General features: G+C 54.9%; 1 protein-coding gene and 1 long non-coding RNA gene across 7 annotated transcripts in view; both read right to left on the bottom strand.

Moving 5' to 3' along the window:
- Positions 1-1,247: 1,247 nt before the first annotated feature.
- Positions 1,248-8,571, bottom strand: LOC144615677 (uncharacterized). Its single transcript, XR_013554108.2, has 3 exons — positions 5,709-8,571; positions 3,504-3,577; positions 1,248-1,737 (listed from the first exon to the last, which is right to left on the bottom strand). It is a non-coding gene; the product is annotated as an uncharacterized LOC144615677 (long non-coding RNA).
- A 316-nt stretch (positions 8,572-8,887) lies between these two features.
- Positions 8,888-23,119, bottom strand: part of NUP210 (nucleoporin 210) — a 108,691-nt gene continuing 94,459 nt past the window's right edge. For 4 of the 6 annotated variants that reach the window (XM_078442713.2, XM_078442712.2, XM_078442711.2 and 1 more), the window contains exons 32-40: positions 22,078-22,298; positions 20,720-20,856; positions 17,802-17,919; positions 16,638-16,784; positions 14,831-15,081; positions 13,627-13,843; positions 11,788-11,883; positions 11,626-11,709; positions 8,888-10,418 (exon numbers count right to left, since the gene is read on the bottom strand). In XM_078442713.2, the coding sequence (XP_078298839.2) occupies positions 10,318-10,418; positions 11,626-11,709; positions 11,788-11,883; positions 13,627-13,843; positions 14,831-15,081; positions 16,638-16,784; positions 17,802-17,919; positions 20,720-20,856; positions 22,078-22,298 (1,372 nt within the window). In that variant the 3' untranslated portion in view covers positions 8,888-10,317. Of the gene's footprint in view, positions 10,419-11,625; positions 11,710-11,787; positions 11,884-13,626; positions 14,281-14,830; positions 15,082-16,637; positions 16,785-17,801; positions 17,920-20,719; positions 20,857-22,077; positions 22,299-23,119 lie in introns of those variants that run through there. The other 2 variants (XR_013554107.2, XM_078442715.2) reach the window with 2 other exon arrangements.

The raw sequence follows: 23,119 nt of genomic DNA, 5'->3' as shown, positions 1-23,119 counted from the left end.
TGTGGGAGAGGTTTTACAACTTTTTTGTTGACTCTCACAGAATTTTCACAGAACCCCATCCCCCCAACCTTTCTAAGTTAGCATCTATGACTTCTCATGTTTAAAGATATACTTTCATTAATAGGAAATAGAACGTATGAAACATTTCATAGGATGAAATGTGATGAGGATCTACCATAGTTAGAATACTTTATGATATGACTTGAGAAAATAGATTTTAATCAAATTAAATACCTTCCTCAGGATCTGAAATTAGGCAAAATTTTTATTGGATGGGTTTTATCCATTTTGTAACTCAAAATGGATAAAATGCAGGAAACCTCAAAAAGAGTCTGGGGAAATTGGAAAGAATCATTTTTGCTGACTTCTCTTTGGCTGCCCTGAATTCAGAACATGTTCACCCAGGCCACATGTACCCAGGAGTGGATATTACAAGACTGGAAGAGACAGGGAGCCTGCAGTTTGAACATAGTGATCTCAATCATCCCAAACCAGCACCATCATCCCCGAGTCTGGGGGCCAGGAGCTTTTTATACCCAGCACAACATACCACAGCTGCATTCCAAACAGGTGAGGATTCAAACCCAGGCCACTACGTGTTCCTCCCTACTGCTCAATGCTGTCCCTACCTGAGTTTCTGACCTTGGGCTCAAACTGGCTCCTATGCTGAGATGTCCATTGTCCCAGCCCAGATTCTGACTTACCTCTTCCTGGGACCCTCCTCTGACCTACCAACCTGGAACAGTCCCTTCCCTGAGGTTCCAGCACTTTCCATACCATAGAAGGTGCATATCTGTCTCCCTCCCTGTCCCTCCCTAAAGAAGCCCCATCTGACTCACACTCTGTTCCTCTCCCCCTCATCCCCGCTGGCTCCTTGGGAAGCTGCCAACACATAACTTGAGCTAATAAATGTTTAGAGAATAAATACATGGGCAAGCAGGGCATTGATAAAGGGTGCCAACGTCCCTTGGAGGTGATAACAGCAACTCAACCTTCCTGGCTTAGGGAACAAAATTAGTGACTTGGCAACCAACATGAATCTGCCTCCAACCTGGGTGTCTAAGAAACAGCCCTTGATAATTGTCCTTTGATTTAGATCATGAGCTCCCATCTGCCCTCTCCCCGCGCACTGCCCCCCCCCCACCTCCACGAATAGGAAATGTCATTTCAGTGGTTCCTGAAAACAGCAAAATGATTACATTTACATACATTTGCACACTCTGCCCCCCCCCCCCCATGCAGTCCCTTTGCCCACTGCCTCTGGGGCCTGTGGGGAGTAGGGGCGGGCCGCTGGGGCTGCAGCCATTGCCTGTGCCTTCCACATTTTAAGATGCTTCAGCTCCAAACCTATAATTTTGAACGAGGGTAAAAAACCTCCAAGCATACACAGCAGCTTTTAACTTCTATCTGTGTCCATCCCGGGCAAGTGGCCAGAGAAAAGCTAACATGTTCACATCTTTGGCTACGGGTGAGCTAAAACCAGTCCTTCTCCACCTCTAAAACGAAGGGCTCCTCTGTCAACACCAGATGACTGGCTGTGGCTTCCCAGAACACTGGATGAAGTCCTGCTGGAGCGGAGTGGGAAGGAGGGGAAGGAGCAGATAGCACTGTCTGCCAGGGTGATCGGAAGGGAATGTGGAGATACACACACTGAACGTTGCCATTGATGAAATTCAGAGAAGATCGAAAAACGGTGGTCTGAGGGCAGGTTTCTTTGGCCCACACAAGTTGTTTTTCCTATTTAAATTTTTTTTTTTTTTGAGGAGAGAGAGAGAGAGAGAGAGAGAGAGAACGAGCAGGGGAGGGGCAGAGATAGAGGGAGAGTGAATCCTAAGTAGGTTCCCAGCTGTCAGCTGAGAACCTGACACGGGGCTCGAACCCATGAACCGTGACATCATGACGTGAGCCAAAATCAAGAGTCAGACGCTTAACCGACTGAGCCACCCAAGCACCCCTGTGTTTTCTACTTTTTAAACTTGAATTTTGTTACCACTACTTATAAAGTGGAAGGTTTTACCCCCAACCTCCCCCCCCACACACACACACACAAAATTGGATTTGGGGAAATCTCTAGAAAACCACAAAAAATAGCTCCATGGGCCTTTATTCTCACGTGGCAGCTAGAGCAAGTGGGTGAGGCCATGCACTCCAGGTCACTGCCCCCACCGCCAGCTCCTCAGGGGTATCATCTACCTGGCCTGTCACGCTCATGTTTGTAAGCCCGGGTTGATCACCAATTTGCTCAGCTGGCAGGTGGCAGAGGGGACAGCTGTAAAGACTCCCAGAGGGTATGTGTTGTGGCCCCTGAGAGAGTGAGGGTGGCTGTCCCGGACCACCCAGGGAGAGAGGAAGGAAGAAAAGTTCATGTTTTTGAGCACGAACTATTTGCTCCCACGTGGTGGGGTTTCTATGCAGGAGCTCGTTAAGCCCACAGAGCAAACCGCTGGATGAAGTCATATGACAATCCCCATTTTACAGACAGAGAAACTGAGGCTCAGAGAGACAAGGTCAAGGTCATCTGTCTGGTGAGAGGCAAAGGCAGGAGCATCTGGGCCCTGTCCACCAGGCTCCCCAGCTTCTCTCTGGGGGAGGAGGGACGGAGCCCTGCTGCCCTGGGGTGATTGTGCCTTAATGCAGTGAAGCAATAGGTCTTTCAGATTCCATTTTCCTGGTGCTTATAAACGGTCTTTATTTGCTTTCAGTAAATACTCCCCACATGAAAGTGGTCACCTGATGAGGCTGCTAATGAAACCCTCCACAGAATTTTATCTGCTAATTACATACAACATAAAACTTAACAAAATAATAGACGATCGGCAAACCTGTGGTCTTGGGTTTTGTTTTCCTCCTTTTTCTCACTCTTGGAATTGCTCACTTTATTGGATGTAAAAATTGTGGCTCTAAACCAACTCCTCGAGGATTCATCATAGGCTAAAACGCTCACAACGATCTATCGAAACATCCGCATGAACTGTCTTAGTTGCGGTGGCCAGCATGGTCAGGTGGGGGCCTTAAATGTCAGGGGAAGGGGCTAGAACATGGTGTGTTACTCAGGTGTGACCCTGGGCGAGTCCCTTCCCGTGTCTCAGCCTCAGTTTTCCCATCTGTACAATGAGGGAATCACACGGGTTTCAAAATTTTATTTCAGAAGCAGAAGATCTCAGACAAAATATCAAAATATAAACTATCAATGTGCACCTTGAATAGAGGGCTACTGCCGATGAGTCAAAAAAAAGACAACCATGACAAATTTGCATTGATGATCTTGATTCTTCACCCCTCCATTCACACCCTATCCCTTGTGGCTTTGTAGGTCCTCCCATCAAAGGGAGAGTCTATTCCCCAAACCCTGATTTTAGAATCAGACATGTGACTTGTTTGGTCCAATACAATGAAGCACAGATGATAGCATGCCAGTCCCAGCCTAGCCCTCAAGTAGCTGTATGGCAATTCCACCTGCTCTCTTACATCAGGTTTGTCACCCTGAGAGGGACATGTCTCACCTGGCCTATGGGTCCTGGAAGGAGGGTGAGAGACACAGTCACTCCCAGCTGAGCCCAGCCTGGATTAGCTGACCCTGGATTCATGAGAAATAATTAATGTTAGCTGATGTAAATCATTGAGAAGGGGGGGGGGGTAAGTTTGTTACACAGCAATAGCTAACTGATACATTGATGACAAAATTGGGCATATGAATAGGTTTCTTATAGTATCTCTCTTTTGGAGTGACAAGTAAGCTTTAAAAAAGTCAACATTTGGGTGGAGGACAGAGAAAAATATAAATGGCCGATAAACAAAAAAAGTTCACCTTCCGTAGCCATCCGAGAATTTGAATTCAACTTATCAAATTCAAAGTCACCCATCAAACCAGTAAAACTAAATATACATAGATATGACAATGTGATGTGCTGACAAGGATAGGGGAAATCGAATCTCTCATATCCAGCTGGCAGGTGTGAGAATCGTGCAATGCTTTGGAAATCAATTTAGTAGCATCGAGGCAAACTCATAATGGGCACACCCTTTGCCTTGGGAAACCCCAGCCCCTGGGCCCATGGAGGCTTGTACAGGAACATTCACTGCAGCACTGTTCAGTATAGCAAAACTCGGAAATAAGCTTCTGTCCAACAATAGGGGAAGAAAGAATTCAATTGAAATGAAGCTATATGATAGAATAATACAAGGAGGGGAAAAAACAAGAGTTGAATGAGACAAAGTATGACCAAGGTCATGCAAATGTATAAAAATACACACAAAACAGCAATACGTATATATATTTTTTACCGATGCTTATTATTAACAATAAATGTTGCTTTGGAAGGACATGCTGCAAATTTATAAAGGTAGCTGCCTCTGAGAGGGGAGAGAAGGGGGAGAAGGCAGAAGGTAAATGAAATTCAAGTCATATTAGTTTTTTGCTCTTCTGTGTTTTTAAACACCACCACCATATTCAATTTTTTTCCTTGTGAAAAATCAAATGACCCATGAGACAGCCTGAAGCAGAGCTGCTCGGAGGGGTGTGGGTGCCGGCCCTGGCTCCCTGCGCACAACAGCCTGCCCCTCTGGGATGGATCCCCCACTGCCCTCTCCAGGTGGGCAGGGGCAGGAACTGGTGTGGGACAGCGAACCCTGCCACCAGTCTGAGTGGATTCGGATTCTGGTTCTGCCACTTGCCAGTCGTGGGACGCCAGAAGGGTGGCTTAACCTTGTGTGCCTCGGTTTCCCCACCTGTCAATAGCTGAGGTGAGGATGAAGCGAACTAGAGATTAGAAAGGGCTTCGCATGTGCCTGGTTGCAGTGGGGGAGGGGTGCAGTAAATGTCAGCAGCTTTGCTCGCCTGTGCAGCCCCAGGCCTCTTCCGTCACTCACGCTGGCCACAGGGAGCCATGGCTGGCTATAGGAAGTGGTGGCTACCTGCCAAGCTATCTTTCCTTGGCCCTGGTGCTTGGTCTGGTACCCTTGCAGCCATTTGCCAGAGCCACCCAGAAAACCCTGTGCCAGCAGGAAGGGCCGAGGGGGCCCACCTCAGGGTTCAGCCATGTCATTCAGACTCCGTGACGAGTGGCAGGAAACTTGCCTTCGATGGTTCAGCCAGAAGGGAATCATATCATGCTTTGTATCAGCCACCTACTGCTACAGTAATGCTGCCTAACAAACCGTCCCCAAAGTCAGTGGGTTTTCACACCTGTCATTTTTTCCAAGTCATGGATTTGCAGGTCAGTTGTTCCAAGATGAGCAGATCCATATCAGGTCCCCCTTTAGGTGTCTTTTTCCCTCCTTGCACCAGCAGCTACCTGGGCTTCCTTATTATTACGTCAATGGCAGAAGCACAAGAAGGGTGTGTGGAAACTTCAGGTCCCAGGCTCTGAGGCTTCAGGTCCCTCCCACCACATCCTTCCAGCCAAAGCAAGTCACAGTACCATGGCCAACTTCCACGGGGAGGGGATATACTTAGCCTCTCGTGGGAGGTTCTGCAGTTACATGCCAAAGGGAGTGCATGCAGAGAGGGAGGAGCCTGGAATAATAATGCACCTGCTTCCTGCTGGCAGCCATTTGGGGTGATGGGCAGGACAGATGCCAGCATGGCCATTTCGTAGAACAGGGGACTGCTGTGGCCCAGAAAGGTAAAATGATTTCTCTTCAGCCCCAGAAGGTAGGCCTACACTCCTGGTCACCTGATCTCTAAGCTTCACGCATTCCCCACTCACCTAGACCTTTCCCGCCCATCCTGGATGTCCCGGGTCCTAGGCTTTCTTCTAGCCAGTCCATCAGACCTTGAAATGTAACATTTCCAGACTGCACAGAGAACAGGAAGATGCAGACACAGAGAGTTAATTTTTGCCCAAACTTAGGAATTCTGGAGGAAAAAAAAAAAACCTATACGCAATACTATATTTTTAGCGCTAAATGGTGCTAAAAGCATTTTTTGGCACCCTTTGGGAGGTTCGTTTGGGAGCGGAAAGCTGAATGTGCTGTGCGTCCCCTGGTTTTGTCAAAGCACTCCCTTCTGGCAAGGTGGGCCTGCTTCTGGCAGCCCGTGCATTCACGGTCCTTTGTATGTGCATTAAAATGGTGGTCGCCTCTGGGGAGAAGAAAGCCCGGGCCTCTCACCTGTATCTGGCTCTCTCTCTAGAGTATCTGAGATGGGTAAAGGGAAGAAAATGCCATCATCACAGAGAAAACCAGCAGATGCTGAGACCTTTCTATTTTGATCTGAAAGAAGTTGAGCGTGTTGATACACTGACCTCCACTCAACTGTGAAGGATTGCCATACATGGACGTGATCATCCTGTTGCCCTCACTAGCCATGGGGCAGGAATGGCCAGAAGAGCCAACTCTGGCTATAGACATGACGGGAACCATCCGCTGAGGATCCTTCCAGGAAAGAAATCTTTAGTCCTTAGAAGGAGACAGGAAGAGATTATCCCTCTGCTTCTCTTCTTCTTCTGGATGCTGCCATGTCTGGACATGCTGTGATGCCTGGATCTTGGCAGCCATCTTGCATCACTGAGGGGGACCTACCTGGGGGCAATACTGTCATTATTGTGTGCTGCATGCCAGGCAGGCCCTGTGCTGAATGTAGGACATGGATTGAATGCTTTCTAGATCTTCTTTGGTGCCAGGTCCTGAGGACACAGAAGAACAGGCCTCAAAGAGGTCCCAGCTGGGGAGGGATAACAGGGTCAGACAATGGCAACACAGCACAGGGAATGACAACAGAGGTCCAGGGGGCTGGGGGAGCACCCTCCCTGCTGCTCACCTGCTGCCTCTGCATCTCGCCATTCTGTAAACAAATGTTCTCCCACCATCTGGGCTCCTCATGGGCCCCGTGCCAGCTTTCCCCAACAACAGTGACAGCAGCATATGTGGATTAGCACCTCCTATCAGTTCATTTTGTCCTCCCAGGATCCTCATGAGGAAAGCGTCCTCCCCATTTTCCAGTCAGGGAAACCAGGCCCAGGGAGGTGACGACGCTTTTAGGCTTTTAGCTTCGGCATTAACTTCTCAGTGTGGGCAGGCCACAAGGGCTTTGGTGCCCTGGAGTTGTCACTTGTCCCCCAAGCGCTTCTGTGCCCAGTCACCCCCACTGCCCAGGGCCCTCAGGACCGGATCTGCCACACAGAACGTTCCTCGTTCCTCGGGGAGCTGGGCCCTCCCCCTCGGCTTCTCCCTCCCCTGCCGTCCCCTCTGACAGTCAGATCTGCCATTCCCTATGGGAGAGGAAGGCACCCCTAGTCACCAACCCGCTGCCCAAAGAGAAGGCCCCACACATGGCTTCTGGTTTACGTTTACAGTAACTGACGGCACCGCCGTGCCCACTTTGCAGAGGAGAAAACTGAAGCCCAGAGTGGGGGAGAGCAGAGCAGGAGCACACAGGTGGGAGAGGGTGGGTGCAGGACCACCCCAACCCTGGCTGGTGTCAAAGCCCCAGGGCCCGGGGGTGGGGGTGGCCTGGTTGGCTGCTTCTACTAGAGGTGAAGAGGTGGTGGGGGGGGGAGCTGGTGTGAACAAAGGGACCGTACCCACCCCAAGGGCAAGCTGGCTGCAGCAGAGTTTAAGCAGGAGGGTGTGAGCGGTCAGATCTGTGAGCAGCGGGTTGGTGCAGGGGACACGGAGGCTGGCACCTCATCCCAGGGGAGGCTCCCTGGGCCAAGAAGAGGGTCGTGGGGAGGACAGATTCATGGGAACTTGGAGACTGGCCACACGAAGAGTATGGGAGAGGAAGGTCTGAGGGGGGGACCCGAGTTGTACAGGAGCAAGTGTGTCCACAGCGGGGGGAGGGGGCAGGGGGGAGAGCTCTGGTGGTGGCCAGATGTGGGGGCGTGGCTACAAGAGGGGGCCCAGAGCTGGGCTGCCAGGCTTGTGTTGGGGCGCTGCCATTGAATTGGCTGGGATTCGGTTCGGCTGTGGCAGAAGACTCACTGGAAGCCGCTGGGAGTGTCCTTCCTTCCTGTCAAGGGAGGCCGTCCTGGGCAGGGCACAGGCTCCAAGGACAATGGCCGAGCCATTCTGGTGGCCTCCTCCCAGCCAGCTCAGCCAGGGTTGGGACAACGTGGTGCGGAGGGCACCGCCTCCCGTCAGTCCAGTTCCTGAGCTGCCCGGGACACCACTGCTCACATTCTGTCCCCAAAACATAGTCACATGTTGGCTTCCAGCAGCCAAAACGGCTGGGACACCTCGTATGGATTCTGGCCGCTGTCTGCCCAGCTCTGAGTCAGGAAGAAGGTGGATGATGTGGGCGACAGGGGGTCTCCACCAGAGGCGCCTTCCAATAGCCTGCTGCCTTGGGTGGCCACCTGGTCTCTCTAGGCATCTGCCTGCGACGTGGGACAGGAGAACCTGCCTCAGGCACTTGGGGTGAGCCTGCGTGAGAGCTCCGCAACGGCGGAAGCCAGGGCACGAGGGGGCTGTGGAGGGTGGGCAGAGGACCACCCCGAGGGGAGCGGGAATGGGGAAGGCGGAGGGTGAGGGGCTGGGGAGGCAGGAGCGGCTGCCAGCGAGCAGTGGGACGAGGTCCAGGCTGCAGAGTCAGTGAGAGGATCAGTGACACCAGGGAGGTCAGCCGGTGCGGAGAGTGGGTGCAGAGACCAGAGTGACACGAGGAAAGGACAGCTGCAGAGTGAGAGGCGCCCGAGAGAGAGAGAGAGAGAGAGAGAGAGAGAGAGAGAGATAGGGGTGGGACACATGGTGATACCTGGTGATGTGTGGGTGGGGCTGCAGCATCCCCAGGCACCTGTGGGGGCCCCGTGGGAGGGGGGTGTGGCACAGAAGGGCAGCGGAACAGACCCGCTCCCCAAATCTCTGTAACTGGAAGGAAGCCAAGTCACCGGAGCCTGGGTCACGTCCAGGCAGGACGCACGCAGATCCGGCAGTGATCACGCCCCTCTTAAGAAATTAGATAGAGCTTTATTAAATAAACCAAGTAGAAACGCGGCTATTTACATCCAAGTCGTCAGTTTGAGCTCAAGTGATAGGCAAGGCACAATTCTTCCTGTCTCCAGCTTTAGAAAAATAAATCGCACGGCCCGGACCAAAAGGCCTGCGGTAGGTTCACGCTTGCGGCTCAGAGTCCAAGGGGACGGCTCCCCCCACACAGCGACCCCGTGGGCCGGGCTCGGGGTGCGCCTCCAGTTCTTCCTGAGAGCGGCACAGCTCTCGGCCCAGGGCGGAGAGGCCGCGTTCTGGAGGCCTCGGGTGCTGAATGAACGAGGGGGCATCTTCTAGACATCTTCTCCTTCCCGGCCCCTTCCTGGAGGGCAGGCCCACCCTCCTCACTGGCCGGGTCTGGCTCCGTGGCCTGCTGGGGGGCTGCCGCGGGGAGACTGGTGCCCACACGGGGCAGGCCAGAGGCTCAGGGCTGCTGAGGTGCACGACCGTGGTACAAAAGGAGGAAGGGAGAACACTGGGTTTTGGTCTGGTGCTCGGGCGGAACACAGTGGCTTCTCAAAACAAACAAACAAACAAACAAACCAGAAGAAAAGGTCCCGGTCTCTGGCTCAGGGATGTTTTCCTAACTACGACTCCGAAGTCCCTGTGTGGGTAGAGAAGCTGGGATAGGGAGGAGGAGCCGGACCCCAAAGAGCACCTCGATGGAGCTGCGGCCAAGTCCAGGAGACGCTTCCACGTGCAGGAAGCAACCACAGAGGACGCCGTCTATATTCACAGTGGCCCCCACGGAGGCAAAGAGCAGCCCGGCTCGTGGCTCCTGTGGCCCGTCGGCGTCTCCCGGTGAGGCTGAGCCAGTGTGGGGTTGGGCCCCGTTGGCGCCTACCTGAGGCCTCCGTGCAGTCACGGGGCCAGCTTTGGACATCGTGTCTGCTCGCTCCCCTCATTTCCTGGCAGGGGCCGGAGTAGGGGAAAAGTAAAGTTTCCAAGGAGGGGAAAAAAAACCCCACAAATGTTAAGAAAAAATCAAAAAGTCCTTTCCCTGAGGCCACTTCAGGAACATCCCTTACAGACCACTAGTGAAGGGAGCTTCACCTGCTCAAAGTCTCGAGAAGGGAGTGGTTCCAGAGACTGCGGGGAAGGAAAAGCGTAAGTGCACGTTGTCCAGAAACCCTAGACAACCGGGCACAGAGGAATGAGCGAGAGTCTTAGCCTTTGTAAGATTCTGAAGTAAGAACAGAACAGAAAACAAGAGCCAACAGAAAGCCCTACACAGAAGGGTGAGCTAGCGGGCACAGCCTAAACTACAGGTCTACAAGAACACAGCAGGCAGCGACACGGGCCTGGGCCTGGGCCAGGGCTCAGGGCCCAGGGGTGCTCCAGGCCGGGCCCACCGTGGGGGTGCAGGGGCGTCAGGGCCCAGCCCACGGACTAGTGGGAGGGGTACGCGGGGCTCCACAGCCCCGACGGAGGGCTGGCTCTGCGGATGGGAGGCAGTGCGTTGAAAGGCGTCGGCGATGAGGCAGCAAAATCTAGGGAGAAAAGAGATGAGGTGACCAACAGAGCATATGGGAGAGCTCGGTGCTCCCACAGGGAGCCCTCCGTGCCTGCACCGGAACAGCCGCTGAGGACGCATCCGCTGCCCAGCTCGGCCATCCCCCTGACCGTGCCCCCAGGCAGCCCTGGGCCAGTGATGTGAGGTCACCCAGGGAAGGGGTGACAGCTGGACGTGCCGAGAGGCTTGGAGCATGAGCCCTGACCTCCCGCAGCTGCAGAGTGAGAACAAGCAGTGGGTCTTAAAACCACATGGGCACGTCTGTGGGTCCGTGGGGCACGCAGGGAGCGGGGCCTGTCCATCTGGGCAGGAACAGCCTCTTGGGCAGAGAAAGCCGCATGAACAAAGACTCCAGGGCCTGGAGCGTTCAGGAGGTAATGCAACTACTCCACTATGGCTCCGACACACAGAGGGAGGGGTTGGAAGATGGGATTAGAAAAGGCGAGTGCCCGTCGTAAGGATGGCTGAATGACATTTGTGGAAGACTATGATTCCAGGGGTCCAGGATGCACGTGGGATCTGGTTACCCAGGAAAATGTATCTATATACATAACTGCATCCTTTTCCAAAAAGTTTCAGACTCTTTGAAGCCTGGCCATGCCTCTTTTGGGTCAGCAGACACCATTCAAGGATTCCTCCTATAGGGGAGAGAACCCTCAAACGGAAAAGATATAAAGGCCACCACGTGCAGCTGTGAAGGTTGGGCACTACACAAGGTTCAAGGGACACCGCTCACAGAGAGAAGTGTCCCCTAGAGTTGTGTAGGATCACCAGGGCCTCAGGGTCACCAGAGACAACTGGACTCGAAGAGGAATGGCTCCTGTGATTCTCCCCCATCTGGGAGATCCATCAGCGGGACTGTCCAAAATCCTCACGTCTGAGTCAGTCAGTTCAACCCAGCTTAGAGCCCTCTGCAGCAGCCCCAGCAGGTAAGAACCAGTCCCAACATGCACCCCTGCAGAGACGGCCCCTGCTACCAGCCCTCCACCCTCCACGGTTCTGCCGGGGGAAAGCTCTCCTTGCCCAGGACCAGCTCCCAGATCTGCCTTCTGGGCCTCACACCCCAGCTGCCACTTTTGTGTGGGGCCAGAGCTTCTGAGACCTGGGGTTCAGGGCCTTGATCCCCACAACCCTCCCTCGTAGCCCCGGCTCTGCCTGGCTGCATCCACAGGGTGGTGACTCACAGTGGGGGCTGTGGCGAGGGCTGGCTCCGGGGGAGAGGCCTGGGGGTGCAGTGAGCTCCCGGGGTGTGCAGACCGTGTGGTAGGCTGCAAGACAACATGGCTGGTTAGAGTTGGGGTCAGGGGTGGGGGGCAGCCCAGGGGACACAATGCAGCCCGCCTCACCTATGATCATGACAGCAGTCCCAGCCAGCAGGGCAAAAAGTGTGAAGAACATGACCTGGTAGGAATCCAGGAAGTGCTGGAAAAGGCTGGCTCCATCTGTAGTCAATGGAAAGACAAGTTACCAAACGGCCACACGGAGTCCCCTTGTGTCTGTGCGTGGCCGGAGGGTGAGGCGGCCTGCCTGAGGCCTGGGGCAGCAGCCGGTCCTGTAGGGCTGTCACTCCAGCGGTCCGTCCTATTCCATCTTGGGCCACTTGAACCAACCCACGTCCACCTGAGGCCCTGCTGGGAGGAGGGTTCAGTTTCCATACCCATTCCGGGGAAGAGCAGAGCTGTCTGGGGGAGTTCGGAGGGTAAGGGTGGCCCGGGAGTCAGCCACATGCCCGGAAAGGCAAGGCAGTGTGGAAGATGTCAAGCCAGGAGCTGCTGTCATGAAAACGGAGGTCAGGGTTGGGCAAAGGCTCTGGACAGGGATGTTGCCGCCCTCAGAACTGAGCCCCATGCACCACGGGAGCCCGGCATCAGCTGTCCCAAAGCCACTCCTCCTTTGGGGCCCTGCCTCGGGGTGGCCCAGACTGTGGCTTCCTCTTGCATCTCCCTCTGCCTCAACCTGGGCCCCTCCTCCTCCCCTAAATGGGCTGTCCTGAGTCAGGACACATCCCTGCTTGATGGGAGGAAGGAGGTGGCCTCTTCAAGTGCCCCTGACATTGGCCTTAACCCCTCAGGCTGTTCCTCTCCAGACCTGACCAGGCCACTTCCCTGCTCTCAAGAAAAAGCCCAAGCCCCTGGCCGGGGGTTCAAGGCTCCTCGTGGCCCGCCCCCTCACCCTGCACCTCACCCCAGGGCCCTTCTGACTGCTCGGCCCTCCCCCTGGCTACTCATCCTTCCAGACCTGAAGGAAGCAGTCCCTTTGAACCACACCCTCAGGCCAGCAAGTGTAAAATCACCCGCTCCGTGTGCCCCCCACTTCTTGAGCCCCATGTTTAGGATCATTCCTTTCTCGCTGCATCTGTGATATTCCATGCCCTGTTTGAGGTGGGGGCTTCTCAGGCATCTGCCCAGCACATGCGCTGCTGTGCAACAGGTGCTCGTACACGACTGCGGGATAAATGAGGCATCCGTTACTGAGCACCTACTGTATATGCTAGGTAGGCCCTGTTCTAAGTGCTGTCCCCACATGCAGTACTCAGCTCCCAGTTGGGGAAGACCAGTGGAAATTATAATTAGTTGTATTAATTATTCCCTAGGCTGACGGTGGGGAATAGGGCTATGGAAGAAGGAGAAGGATTTACGTGGGAGTAAGGTTCAGAATTTCCTAATATCTGAGCAGGGAATGTGTGAGGAAAGGTGGGTTTGACTGAGGTGGGGACGTGGCCAAGGGGCTATCGGGGGGAGAGGCGTCCCAGGCAGAGGGAACAGTGTATGCCAAGGGCTTAGCTGGGAGTTGCACGTGTTCCCAAAGTAGGAAGAAGGCCAGCGTGGCTGTAGCAAGGTGCCCAAGCGGGGAGACAAGTCATCAATGGTTTGGGGAGGCAGATTATGTGGGGCCGGCCTTTCAAGACACTGGAGAGGCTTGGGCTTTACCCCCCAGGGGAGGTGGGCGCCAAAGCAGTGTTGAGCAGAGGAGGGGGTACAATCCAGTCACATTTCAACAGGATCCCTCTAGCTACCCGAATGGGCCAAATCCACTTTGTGGGACAATCTGCATTTCTGAGTCCTCCAGGTCTTGACCCGCCCCCCTCCTGCTCTCCTGCCCAGATTTCCACCCACAGTCAAGACCACCTGGACCGGCCCTCCTCGCCCAGGTCCATCCCAGCGGTGTCCCATCCCATGACTCACGAGGACCAGGCCCTCGGCGATCCATCACAAAGGCCACGGTGACCGGAATGGTGAGGGCTTGGTTAGTCATGGGGCTGGAGAAGGTCAGGGCGGTGGACAGAGGCCCCTGACTGCCAGCTGTGGGATCCGAGATGCCGACTGTGTATGTGATGAAGCTGGGGAGCCCCAAAGACTTTTCCTTCTCAAAGGCCAGCACAGCCGGGGACCCTGATTTCACCTGGGAGAGACAATGCAGCTGGAGAGCGGCACCCCCACCCCCACTTCCGCCTGACATGCTGTGCTTCCCTCTGGGGCCCAGACGGTAGGGGTGGGGACCCTTCCCTGGTCCACCTTCCTAGGTAGGCGATGACGCCTGGGTACTTCTAAGTGACAGCGTGAAATCTGCAAAGTCAGGGAAGGAGCATACTGTCTATACTTGGGAGTGTTTTTAAGGAAAGGACAAATCAATATCATTGAATTCTAATCAAGTGCTCTTTAAAAAAATGCTAAACCAACACGAACTACCACCAAACGCCAACTTTCCAAGGCAGCAGCCTGGAGCTCTGTTAATGGCCGATCGCCAGCAGCTCAACCCCTGGACTGGCAGACCCTCCATCAGCAGCAATGAATTCATCGCCGTCTCGCTCCAAGAACGTTCATCCACGTCCACGTTTGCTGCAGTGAGACCAGGGATACGGCAAACGGAGGAGCCAAAAACCGCTTTGTCACATCACCCCAGATCTCTTACCGGCCTGCTGGGCTGCGGGACCTAGGACATCGTTCACCTGGCATTCACCAGATGGGGACACTGAGGCCCAGGGCTAGGGACTCGTCCCCAGTTGCGCGGGCGTCGGTGATAAGTTAGGGATTATAGCGTTTCTTCCTCCCCCATGTCAGTGTACGTTCCTGCACTGACTTCATTCACTGAACATACTAAGTGTTCACTGAGCACATACTATGTGCTAGGTACGCTCTGTGCTAAGTACTGCCCTCGCATACCGAGCTCCTGGTTGGGGAAGTCCGGCAGCATTCCCAGTAACTAATTCAATGATACAAGCTCACAGATAATGGTATGGGGGAAAAGAAAAGGTTAAGGGTATTTACGTTTAAAAAATCTTTTTTTCACTTTTAAAGAGAGGTGGTCCATGACTTCCACGTTTCACCTCGTCTTCCCTGCCTTCCGGTCCTTTCCAAGGCCCCCGGCTCATGCATGGACGCCACTCACCTCCAGGTTCTCGAGAATCTCCACGGTACCAAAGACCTTGACCTCAGAGCTGGTGAAGTGGTTGCTCAAAAGGATTTCAGCCTGGTCAGTGTAAAGCCCTGGGCTGAAGGGCACCTCGGCACCAACGTGCTCGCCAGAGATGTGGCTGCCGGGGATGGAGGCGGTGACCAGCAGCGCTGTCTTCTTCATGCTGAGGTGTTTCAGCTGCTTGTCCGTCAGCCTGTGCATCGTGACTGAGCAGAGGTACCGGCCTGTGGAGACAAGCAAGCTCTGAGTTGTCCCCTCTCCCACCCACGCCCGGACGCTGCACTTTCTCCTTGCTCTTCTAACTGCAAAACTCCTACGCATCCTTCAGAGCCCAGGTGAGGCATCACCTCCTCCAGGGACCTCCAGGGACGTCCCTCTTCAGCACCCCTGATCCAGCTTGGACACCCTTTCTGTGACCAGCACTCTCGCTCACTCCTCAGAATCCTCTGCTTGCCAGATCCCCGCTGCATTGACGTTGCCTGGGGAAGGAACGTCTGGGCCAGCTCTGCATTTCAGGGCCTAGCCATCCTGGCTCTCAGGATGGGGGTGAGTAAATAATGAACGGATACCGTGACCCGATGCTGAGCTACAGGCTGAGCTGGAGCGGACTCCCAGGATGGCCCGTGGCCCCAGATAACAGCAGGAAGTCCTGTGAAGGTGTGGATTGGGGCTACCTTGGTGTTTGTTGGACCCTCCACGCCTGACCCTGGGTAGATAAATGAGTTCAATGCACACTGTTGAGCAATGCCCTGGAAAGTACCTGGAACCCGGATGCCTGGGCTGGAGTCCCCTCCGTGCCCTTGCCAGCCAAGTGCCCCTGGGTGAGTCAGCCTCCTTGCTGGCCTGGTTTTCTTGGATCAAGTGGGAATAACTTCACACCCCCTCATGGGGCTGCATTAGCCAATAAACAGGGCACGGGACCATCAAATACCTGTTCTGTCCCTGCACTTGGGCCCCACACAGGTGCCCTGAGGACATACCTCCTGCATCTTAGGCAGCGGCCTGGGTGCTGACCCCGGGCCATGGCAAGCTGCAGGCTGGGCTTATTATGGTCTGGTGTTGTGCCCTCGCTAACTCTTCCTAATTAAGACCGGGCTGCATGTTCTTGGAAGGAACTGAAGAATGGTCCAAATGCTCATCGACACTCATTATCATAATGACACTGGGCAGCTACTGTCGAGGACTCGATAGTATATGCTGGGCACTGTGCTCAGCATATGGCAGGAACTATCCTACTGAACCCTCGAAGCACCCCACGTGGGCACCCCCCTTCTCAGACACTCCGCACCACGTGGCCGGCATGCCCGGGGCCAGGCAGTCACTCCAGCCCGTGGCGCGGGCATCAGGGGCAGTGGAAGTTCTGTTTGGACACACTGTGGGGCCCTTGGCTAGTTAACAAGGGCCCTTCTGCCCAGCTCTCACTTGCACCGCTCAGCTCTAAGGCATCATCCTTCCCATTTCACAGAGGGAGGCAGCCTTAACACCCGCTGGCCCTGAGGTAGGAAGAGCAGAAAGGGACCTAAACCCGGGCTTTCCAACTCTGAAATGTGTCCTGCCTGCTGCATGTAGGTGGGTGCCGAGGACAGCCAGCGCCCAGCATTGGACTGCCAACCCCGCCCAGCGGCCAAAATGAATGACAGGCCGGAGTGGTGGCATCGACCGCCAGGCTGGGCTCCTGACAGACATGGCCCTTCCGGACAGATGGCTGCTGTGAGCCCGGCACACCAACAGGAACCTTCCATGCAAGCCAGTCGTCCCATGCAAACCCCTGCAAACGTACCCAGGGTGGCGTCAAATCCTGGTTCTGCCGTAAAAACGTCACGCGCTGGGAAATCGAAGACATCTTGCTTGAACTGGAGGTGGCAGCTAATGAGGGATTCTGGGTGCAGAGTCTCAATGGTTTCCATCTGGGAGGGAGAGCACTCACCTGGAGAGGGGAAGGGGTGAGAAGGGCATGGGCCAGACCTACTAGGCGCCCCACCCCGGCCCCCCTGCACAGGCTTCTGCATCCATCTGTTAGAGCCCCAAAACGAGGGAGCAAGAGCAGGCCAGGTGCAGGCTAGCCGGGCCGTGAAACGCCCCACGTTCCTTCCACACAGGGCCCCCTGAGGGCTGCCCAAAGCTTCGTGACAGCACCACAGTTTATAAGAGCTAGGGAGAATTCTAGGGGGGAGGAGGGTCATTCCGAATCGTGGGCAATTTCAGATCAGAATTTCAGCATTTGGGCTACAGAGCCTGTGTCCCGCAGCACAGCAGATGGGTCGGGCCCACTAATGCACATCGTCTGTTCCTGTCGGCAGGGGGAAAATGGGCAATTTATTTCTGGACTTCAGGAGGGCAACAGTTTCCCACTAATACACTGAGTATCATCTCGGCAATTGTGCAGTATTGGCCCTGTGCCCTGAAGTAGGAAAAGAGAGGTTATATGATGCAGAAAAGCTACCTCATCAATCAGAACAAGAACAGTGGTATTTAATTCCACTGGGTACGTGGTTTAAAAAAAAAACAAAAACAAAAAAAACCAAACCAGCCCACATCGGTGTATTTACTTCTGGAAGTTGCTGTCCAGGGCTGTCACGGGCAGGGCCAGGGTCGGATGTTCTATGCATGACTTGGAAAAGGTAATTACAAAAACCAAAATCGGCGGCGAGGCCTGCTAAATCATTACTTTCTTGGGATTACCAGCAGTCAACTGGGGCTTTCTTTACTCGGCTGCCCTGGGGCTGAAGTGGCACTTCCAGCTCAGACACAGGCAGCTTCTGGGTGCTGGGCTCTTTTAGAAAGAACACTCGGATTTCGAAAAAGCTGGAAGGAATGGGCCAGCAGGGGTTAAATGCTCTCTCTGCCTTTGGCGTGAGTTTAAGCAGGGCCACGGGGAGCCTCCTCCCTGCTCCTGCGACTGGCGGGGCCCCTCCCCAGACCAAGCAAGCCCCTCACTCTTTACCTCTCAGGTTAGAGCCTCTGTCTCCCAAGGTGACGGTCACTTTGGAGGCCTCCTGGAAGCTGGTCTGGCCTGGGCGGACGGAATGGGCCACGATCCTTTGAGGGACACCGATCGCTATCTGGGGAGGGAGCCGAGGCAGCTGCACTGAGCACCGACCACGTGTGGGCTCAGTGACGGGCATTTTTGTGACCTCACCCCGTTGCCTGGGATGCAGGCACTGCCCATTGCACAGGGGACAAAACTGAGGCTCCACGTCTTTTTGAGACTTGGCCAGATGTGGCAGATCTGGGCTTAGACCCCAGGCCGGTCAGACTCTGCCTCCCTCTGAACGAGCTGCTTTTCCTAACAGCAGAGTGCGGTGCTGAACAGCAGGTCTGAATGCATTCAGTCCGGGGTGGGCTGTGGGGTTTGGCTCCTGGGACAGCGGCAGATCACTTCTCTGTTCATCACTTTGCTTAATTAGTCTTTCAGCAATGAGAGAAGGAGCCATTTTACTTTACTGTCATTTATTCAAAATAAATCAACCTGACCAAAAGGCAACTCACATAGCCTGGGTATTGAACGCCCCTCCAGACTCCAGTCTTCCCAGACTTTCCCCTGCTCACCCCCCTTGGCCCAGCCTGCACTGGCTGCACCCAAACACCCCAGTCGTGTGCCCCTCTTAAGCTGGGATCACCCTCCCCCCTCCCCCTGCAGAGCCTGACCCCATCGGCCCTCGCAGGCCCAGCTCCAGCATGGTCCCCTCCAGCCGGCAGGCTGTCCTCCCACCTCTGGGCAGGCGCTGAGCACTTCCTGCCTCCCACAGGATTTCTAGGCGGAACGTGATCTCGTAAAGAGCAGGGATGGGGTCTCACTCCTCCCCAAAGCCCAGGGAGCTCCTGTGGCTGACACAAGAGCGCAGGCAGGCCGTCAGGCTGGCCCCATCACCTCCACGCTCACTGGTGGGCACCCACATCCGGGCCCTGGTTCTTCCCACCTTCTCCTGTACTCCTGGCTGCCTGCCATCTTGTCCCTGCTTCCTCTGCCTCCTCCCCCGACACCTGGCAGAGGGGGCCCAAGGCCTTGCTCTGGTATGTGCTGCATGTATGTGCACCTGTCCACTGTCAGGTCTTCCAGAACCATGTCTGTGCTGTGGACTCCCACCCCATCTCCAGCTTGCTGTCTTGGAGTTCCAGAAACACCTGCTGCCTCATCACCGGCCTCACCTAGAGGAGCTGCAAACGCCTCCAACTGGCCACGCCTCCATCCACTCATCATCTTTCCCCAGCGCCGGCCCCTCCTTCTGCAACCCCCTACCGCCATCAGGGCAAAGGACCGACATCCACCTTGTCACTCAGTCCGGACGCCAGGGAGGTCATCCCCCAAAGGGTTCTCCCTCAACCCCTACTTCCAAATGGTCACCAAGCTCTGATGACCCTCCCTTAGTTTCTGCCCACCCAACAGGGCCAGCAGAGTGCCCATCCTGTCTCCTGGCTCACTACCCCTGCAGCTACTCCCCATCTCTTGGGCTCTTAGACTCCACCAGGAACTGGATACTCATTCCAAACATTACCTCTGATTGTGATCACTCTTTACTTAAAAAAAAAAAAAAATTCTGATAGGGATGCCTGGGTGGCTCAGTCAGTTAAGCGTCCGACTTTGGCTCAGGTCATGATCTCACAGTTCCTGGGTTCAAGCCCTGCATCGGGCCCTGTGCTAACAGCTCAGAGCCTAGAGCCTGTTTCAGATTCTGTGTCACCCCCTCTCTCTGTCCCTCCCTCCAAATAAATAAACATTAAAAATTTTTTTACAAAATTAAAAATAAAATAAAATAAAATAAAATAAAATAACCCCAAAAACCCTGATAAATCCCTACTGGGTCTGGCATAAGCTTCTCCTCTTTGCTCCAGAATAGTAACAGGTGCAGCTAATACCTACTGAACATTTGCTGGGTGCTGAGTACCATTCTAAGTGCTTCACACAGGTTAACTCTTAATCCTCTTAGCCCTCTTACCTCCATTTTACAGACACAGAGAGGTGAAATAACTTATCCAATGCCACACAGCCTCTCAGTGGCCTGGCTGGGATTTGAACCCAGGCAGCCTGGCCCCAGAGCTCACGTGCTTAACCAGGAACTACCCAGAACACAATGTGCATCACACGATCTGACTGCAACGCCAGCCTCCACACTCCCCCCACTGCCTATGTTCCAGCCACCGGGGCTCGACTCTTGAGCCCTGCACACTTTTGCCTACGCTGTGCCCTCTCCTCCAGCCCCCCTCCCACCCACCCCTGCCCACTCTCCGCGGCTCCTCCTGGGAGAGCACAGCTTTATTAGTCACAAGGTGCCTCTATCTGCAACCCGCTCACCCACTGCAGAGCCCCAGCACTAAATATGCAAGCTATTAGGTTAAACTGCTGGATTCGATCACGTGCACGCTGGCTCTAAAATGAGACACGTTTGGAACGCAGCCAGACGCTGCTCATTGATTCATTCTCGGCTGGAGATAAATAGAAGAGAGAACGGTTTTGTTCACCTCCAGAAAGACTCAAAAAGTGACTTGCCGGGGAGGCTTAACTTTGCCGGTGATGCCAAATGGCCACGCCGGCTCGCCCGCCCCGAGACTCCTGGGGAAGCGCCCACAGGGGACACCCGTGCCCTTACGCCAGCGTGCGTGGGAGCTGGGGGGGCGGCCCCAGGAGGTCAGCCCTTGTCATGACACCATTTTGAGCGTGGGAGGCAGGGGCCTGGGAAGGAAAGGGCACCTGTTCCAATCCCGGAGGAAGTGGGGAGCAGACCCCAGACTCACGACTCCGGATCCTGACTGCCTAGCAGGGTGCTGGTGCTTCTTTTTTTTTAAAGGGAAGGGTGCCATTCAGGATAGAAAGCCGAGGCTTTTACCCCAAGAGGGTGAGCCACGTATGCCCCGAAGCCCTACCTCCTTGTAGGTTCTCAGGTGCCCAGCAATCTCGTAGTAAACCGTCACAGATCCCGCCTCTTGGGCCACAGCCACGCCCGTCCTGGGGTCGATGCGGAGGATGCTGTGAGCTGAAGAGCTCCAGGTTCCGGAGAGGCCTGGGAGAGAAAACCCTGGCTGTCACTCATCTTTCCCACGTCAGCCATTCCCGCCCAGCCCTGTCGCCTGGGTGACACTGCCCCACCACCATGCTCCACCCTGCTCCCGGGGGAGCTCACTCATCACCCTCAGGGTAGAATCCACGCCACTGGCCTCTGCACCCTGGCTCTCGCCCCCGCCCCCCACCTCCCCTGGCTCCTGGCTGCGGCCACCCGGAGCACACCGGCTCTCTGCCCGGCTGTGACCCTGCCCAGAGTGAACCTCTGGCCCTATGTTCACTCCAGTGCTTCCCTGCTTGGAATCTCTCGATCACTTCCTTGTCCTGGGATGACCCGGGTGCTGAACCTCCCCACGCACCACCCCTGCCCACCCCTGACTGTTTATCAACCCCTTTGTGCAAACAAAGCAAGTGTCAGGTTCAAGAGCGTTTCTCAGTTAAAAGCCAATTGCATTATATAACAGATACAACAAAATAACTCAACAGCCACGTTCTATTTCTGGCAAATTGTATTTGCTTTCTTTTAAGGGCAGTGTTGAATGTCTTTTTGAAATGAATTTAATTAGGTAAAAAAAAAAAAAAAACAGGGAGTCAAATTGAAAAAAGAAGTTGAGTAACATAGGTGGTGAATCTACAGGTGGCATGGGAACAGGCCCGAGAGCTGTTCTCTCCTTACATTTCCTTCTAGATGTAGGCCGTTGGCGATACATGGTAACCACTAGCCATCAGATGAATTAAAATGAAACACATAGCTCCTCGGTTGCATTAGCCACATTTAGAGTACTGGATCGTGAGTGCCCCGTGTCAGACAGTGTAGATATGGGATGTTTCCACAGTGCTAGAAACTTCTAGCGGACAGGGCTATACGAGCGCATGGGTTGGCCAGCCTCCTCCACAAAGGGCCAGATGACACATCTGTTGGGCCGTGCGGGCCCAGAGGTCTCTGATGCCAGCGCTCAAACCGGGCAGTTGGAGGGTAAAAACGGCCCCTGACAACATGTAAATGAGGGTGTGCCAGAGTTCCCAGGCACTTGTGTTTGCAAAAAGAGACAGCATGCTGGATTTGGCCTGTGGCTTTCTGACTCCTGCTCTTGAACGTCATGCCAGCCCTGCTTGTCTCACCCTCATGACAGGAGCCCGCTCCCATCTTTGGGGCTGCCCCGGACTCAAAAGGAAGCCCCTCACCCCGACCCCGGCCAGTATCTCTCTCTCTCTCTCTCACCTTCCAGGCCGACAAGAACTGTGGCCAGACAGAGGACGTCCCCCACCACCACCGCTCCGGACAGCTCCGGGGAGATGGCCTGTAGGACGGGCAACGGGACGAAGTCGGACAGGCCCACGTGCTCCGTGTCCCGCACGCTGAGCAGCGTCAGGCCCACACTGATGGTCCGGACGATGCAGGTGTTGTTGGCGACGCCCTTCCCAATCTGCACGAACTCGTCTCTAGGCACAGGAGGGGGATGCGGGCTCTCAGTCTCAGGAAAGAGCCCCCAACTCCAGAGGGAGAAACGTAGTTGAGTCCTCTGCTGGGCGAAGCTTCTTGCTAATGGTGGCTCCAGGGCGTCCCTCCAGCTTAAGTTTACCAAGCAGCTGCCCAAACCTGGTCTCATCTCATCTCCTCTGGGGAGGAGCCCATGGCCCACAGCACATGCCCCATGTCCCAGGAGGGAAAGCTGAGGTCAGAGGGCAAGGCGAGCTTCGAGATGCTTGCTGGTCCCTTCCCAACAGGGAATAAAGACATTCTCAGGAGGCATGGCCTCTGCCCACTTCCTCATGGGTAAAATGGGGATAATATGTACCCACGTCCAGGGCTGGATGTAAGCGCTAAACCAGGTCAGTAGCTATAAAGCACCGAGACCAGTGCCTGGCACAGTGAGTGCTTGGTCAACACCAGCCAATGTCGCTCTGGTGGAAAGGCCCAGACCGGCAGCTCTGAGGGGTAGGGTCTCTGGCTTCGTCTCCTCCGCCACGCTGTCTCTCTTCGGAGCTCCCGCTGGTCTCTAAGAGAGAGGCTCAAGGGCTGGTGGGACTTCTGTGGGGTAGCTGAGGGGCTGGGAGGAGCTGGCTCCATTTCCTCCAGGGTGGCCAAGATCCCAGACTCATGGATGGCCCATACAATGTGCAAAGAGCTCCGCACTTTGCCAGACGCCTTCACGACTATGGCTTCAGCTGCCGGCCCCGAGGACTAGGCATGTTCCCCGCATGACAGGTGTGGAAACAGAGGCCTGGAGAGGTGAGCCGCCTTGTTTGGGAAGGCGCCACAA

The sequence above is a fragment of the Panthera onca genome, chromosome A2, assembly GCF_046562875.1.
Source record: "Panthera onca isolate mPanOnc1 chromosome A2, mPanOnc1 haplotype 2, whole genome shotgun sequence".
NCBI classification, from domain to species: Eukaryota; Metazoa; Chordata; class Mammalia; order Carnivora; family Felidae; genus Panthera; species Panthera onca.
This window is presented reverse-complemented; position numbering and strand designations above follow the sequence as displayed.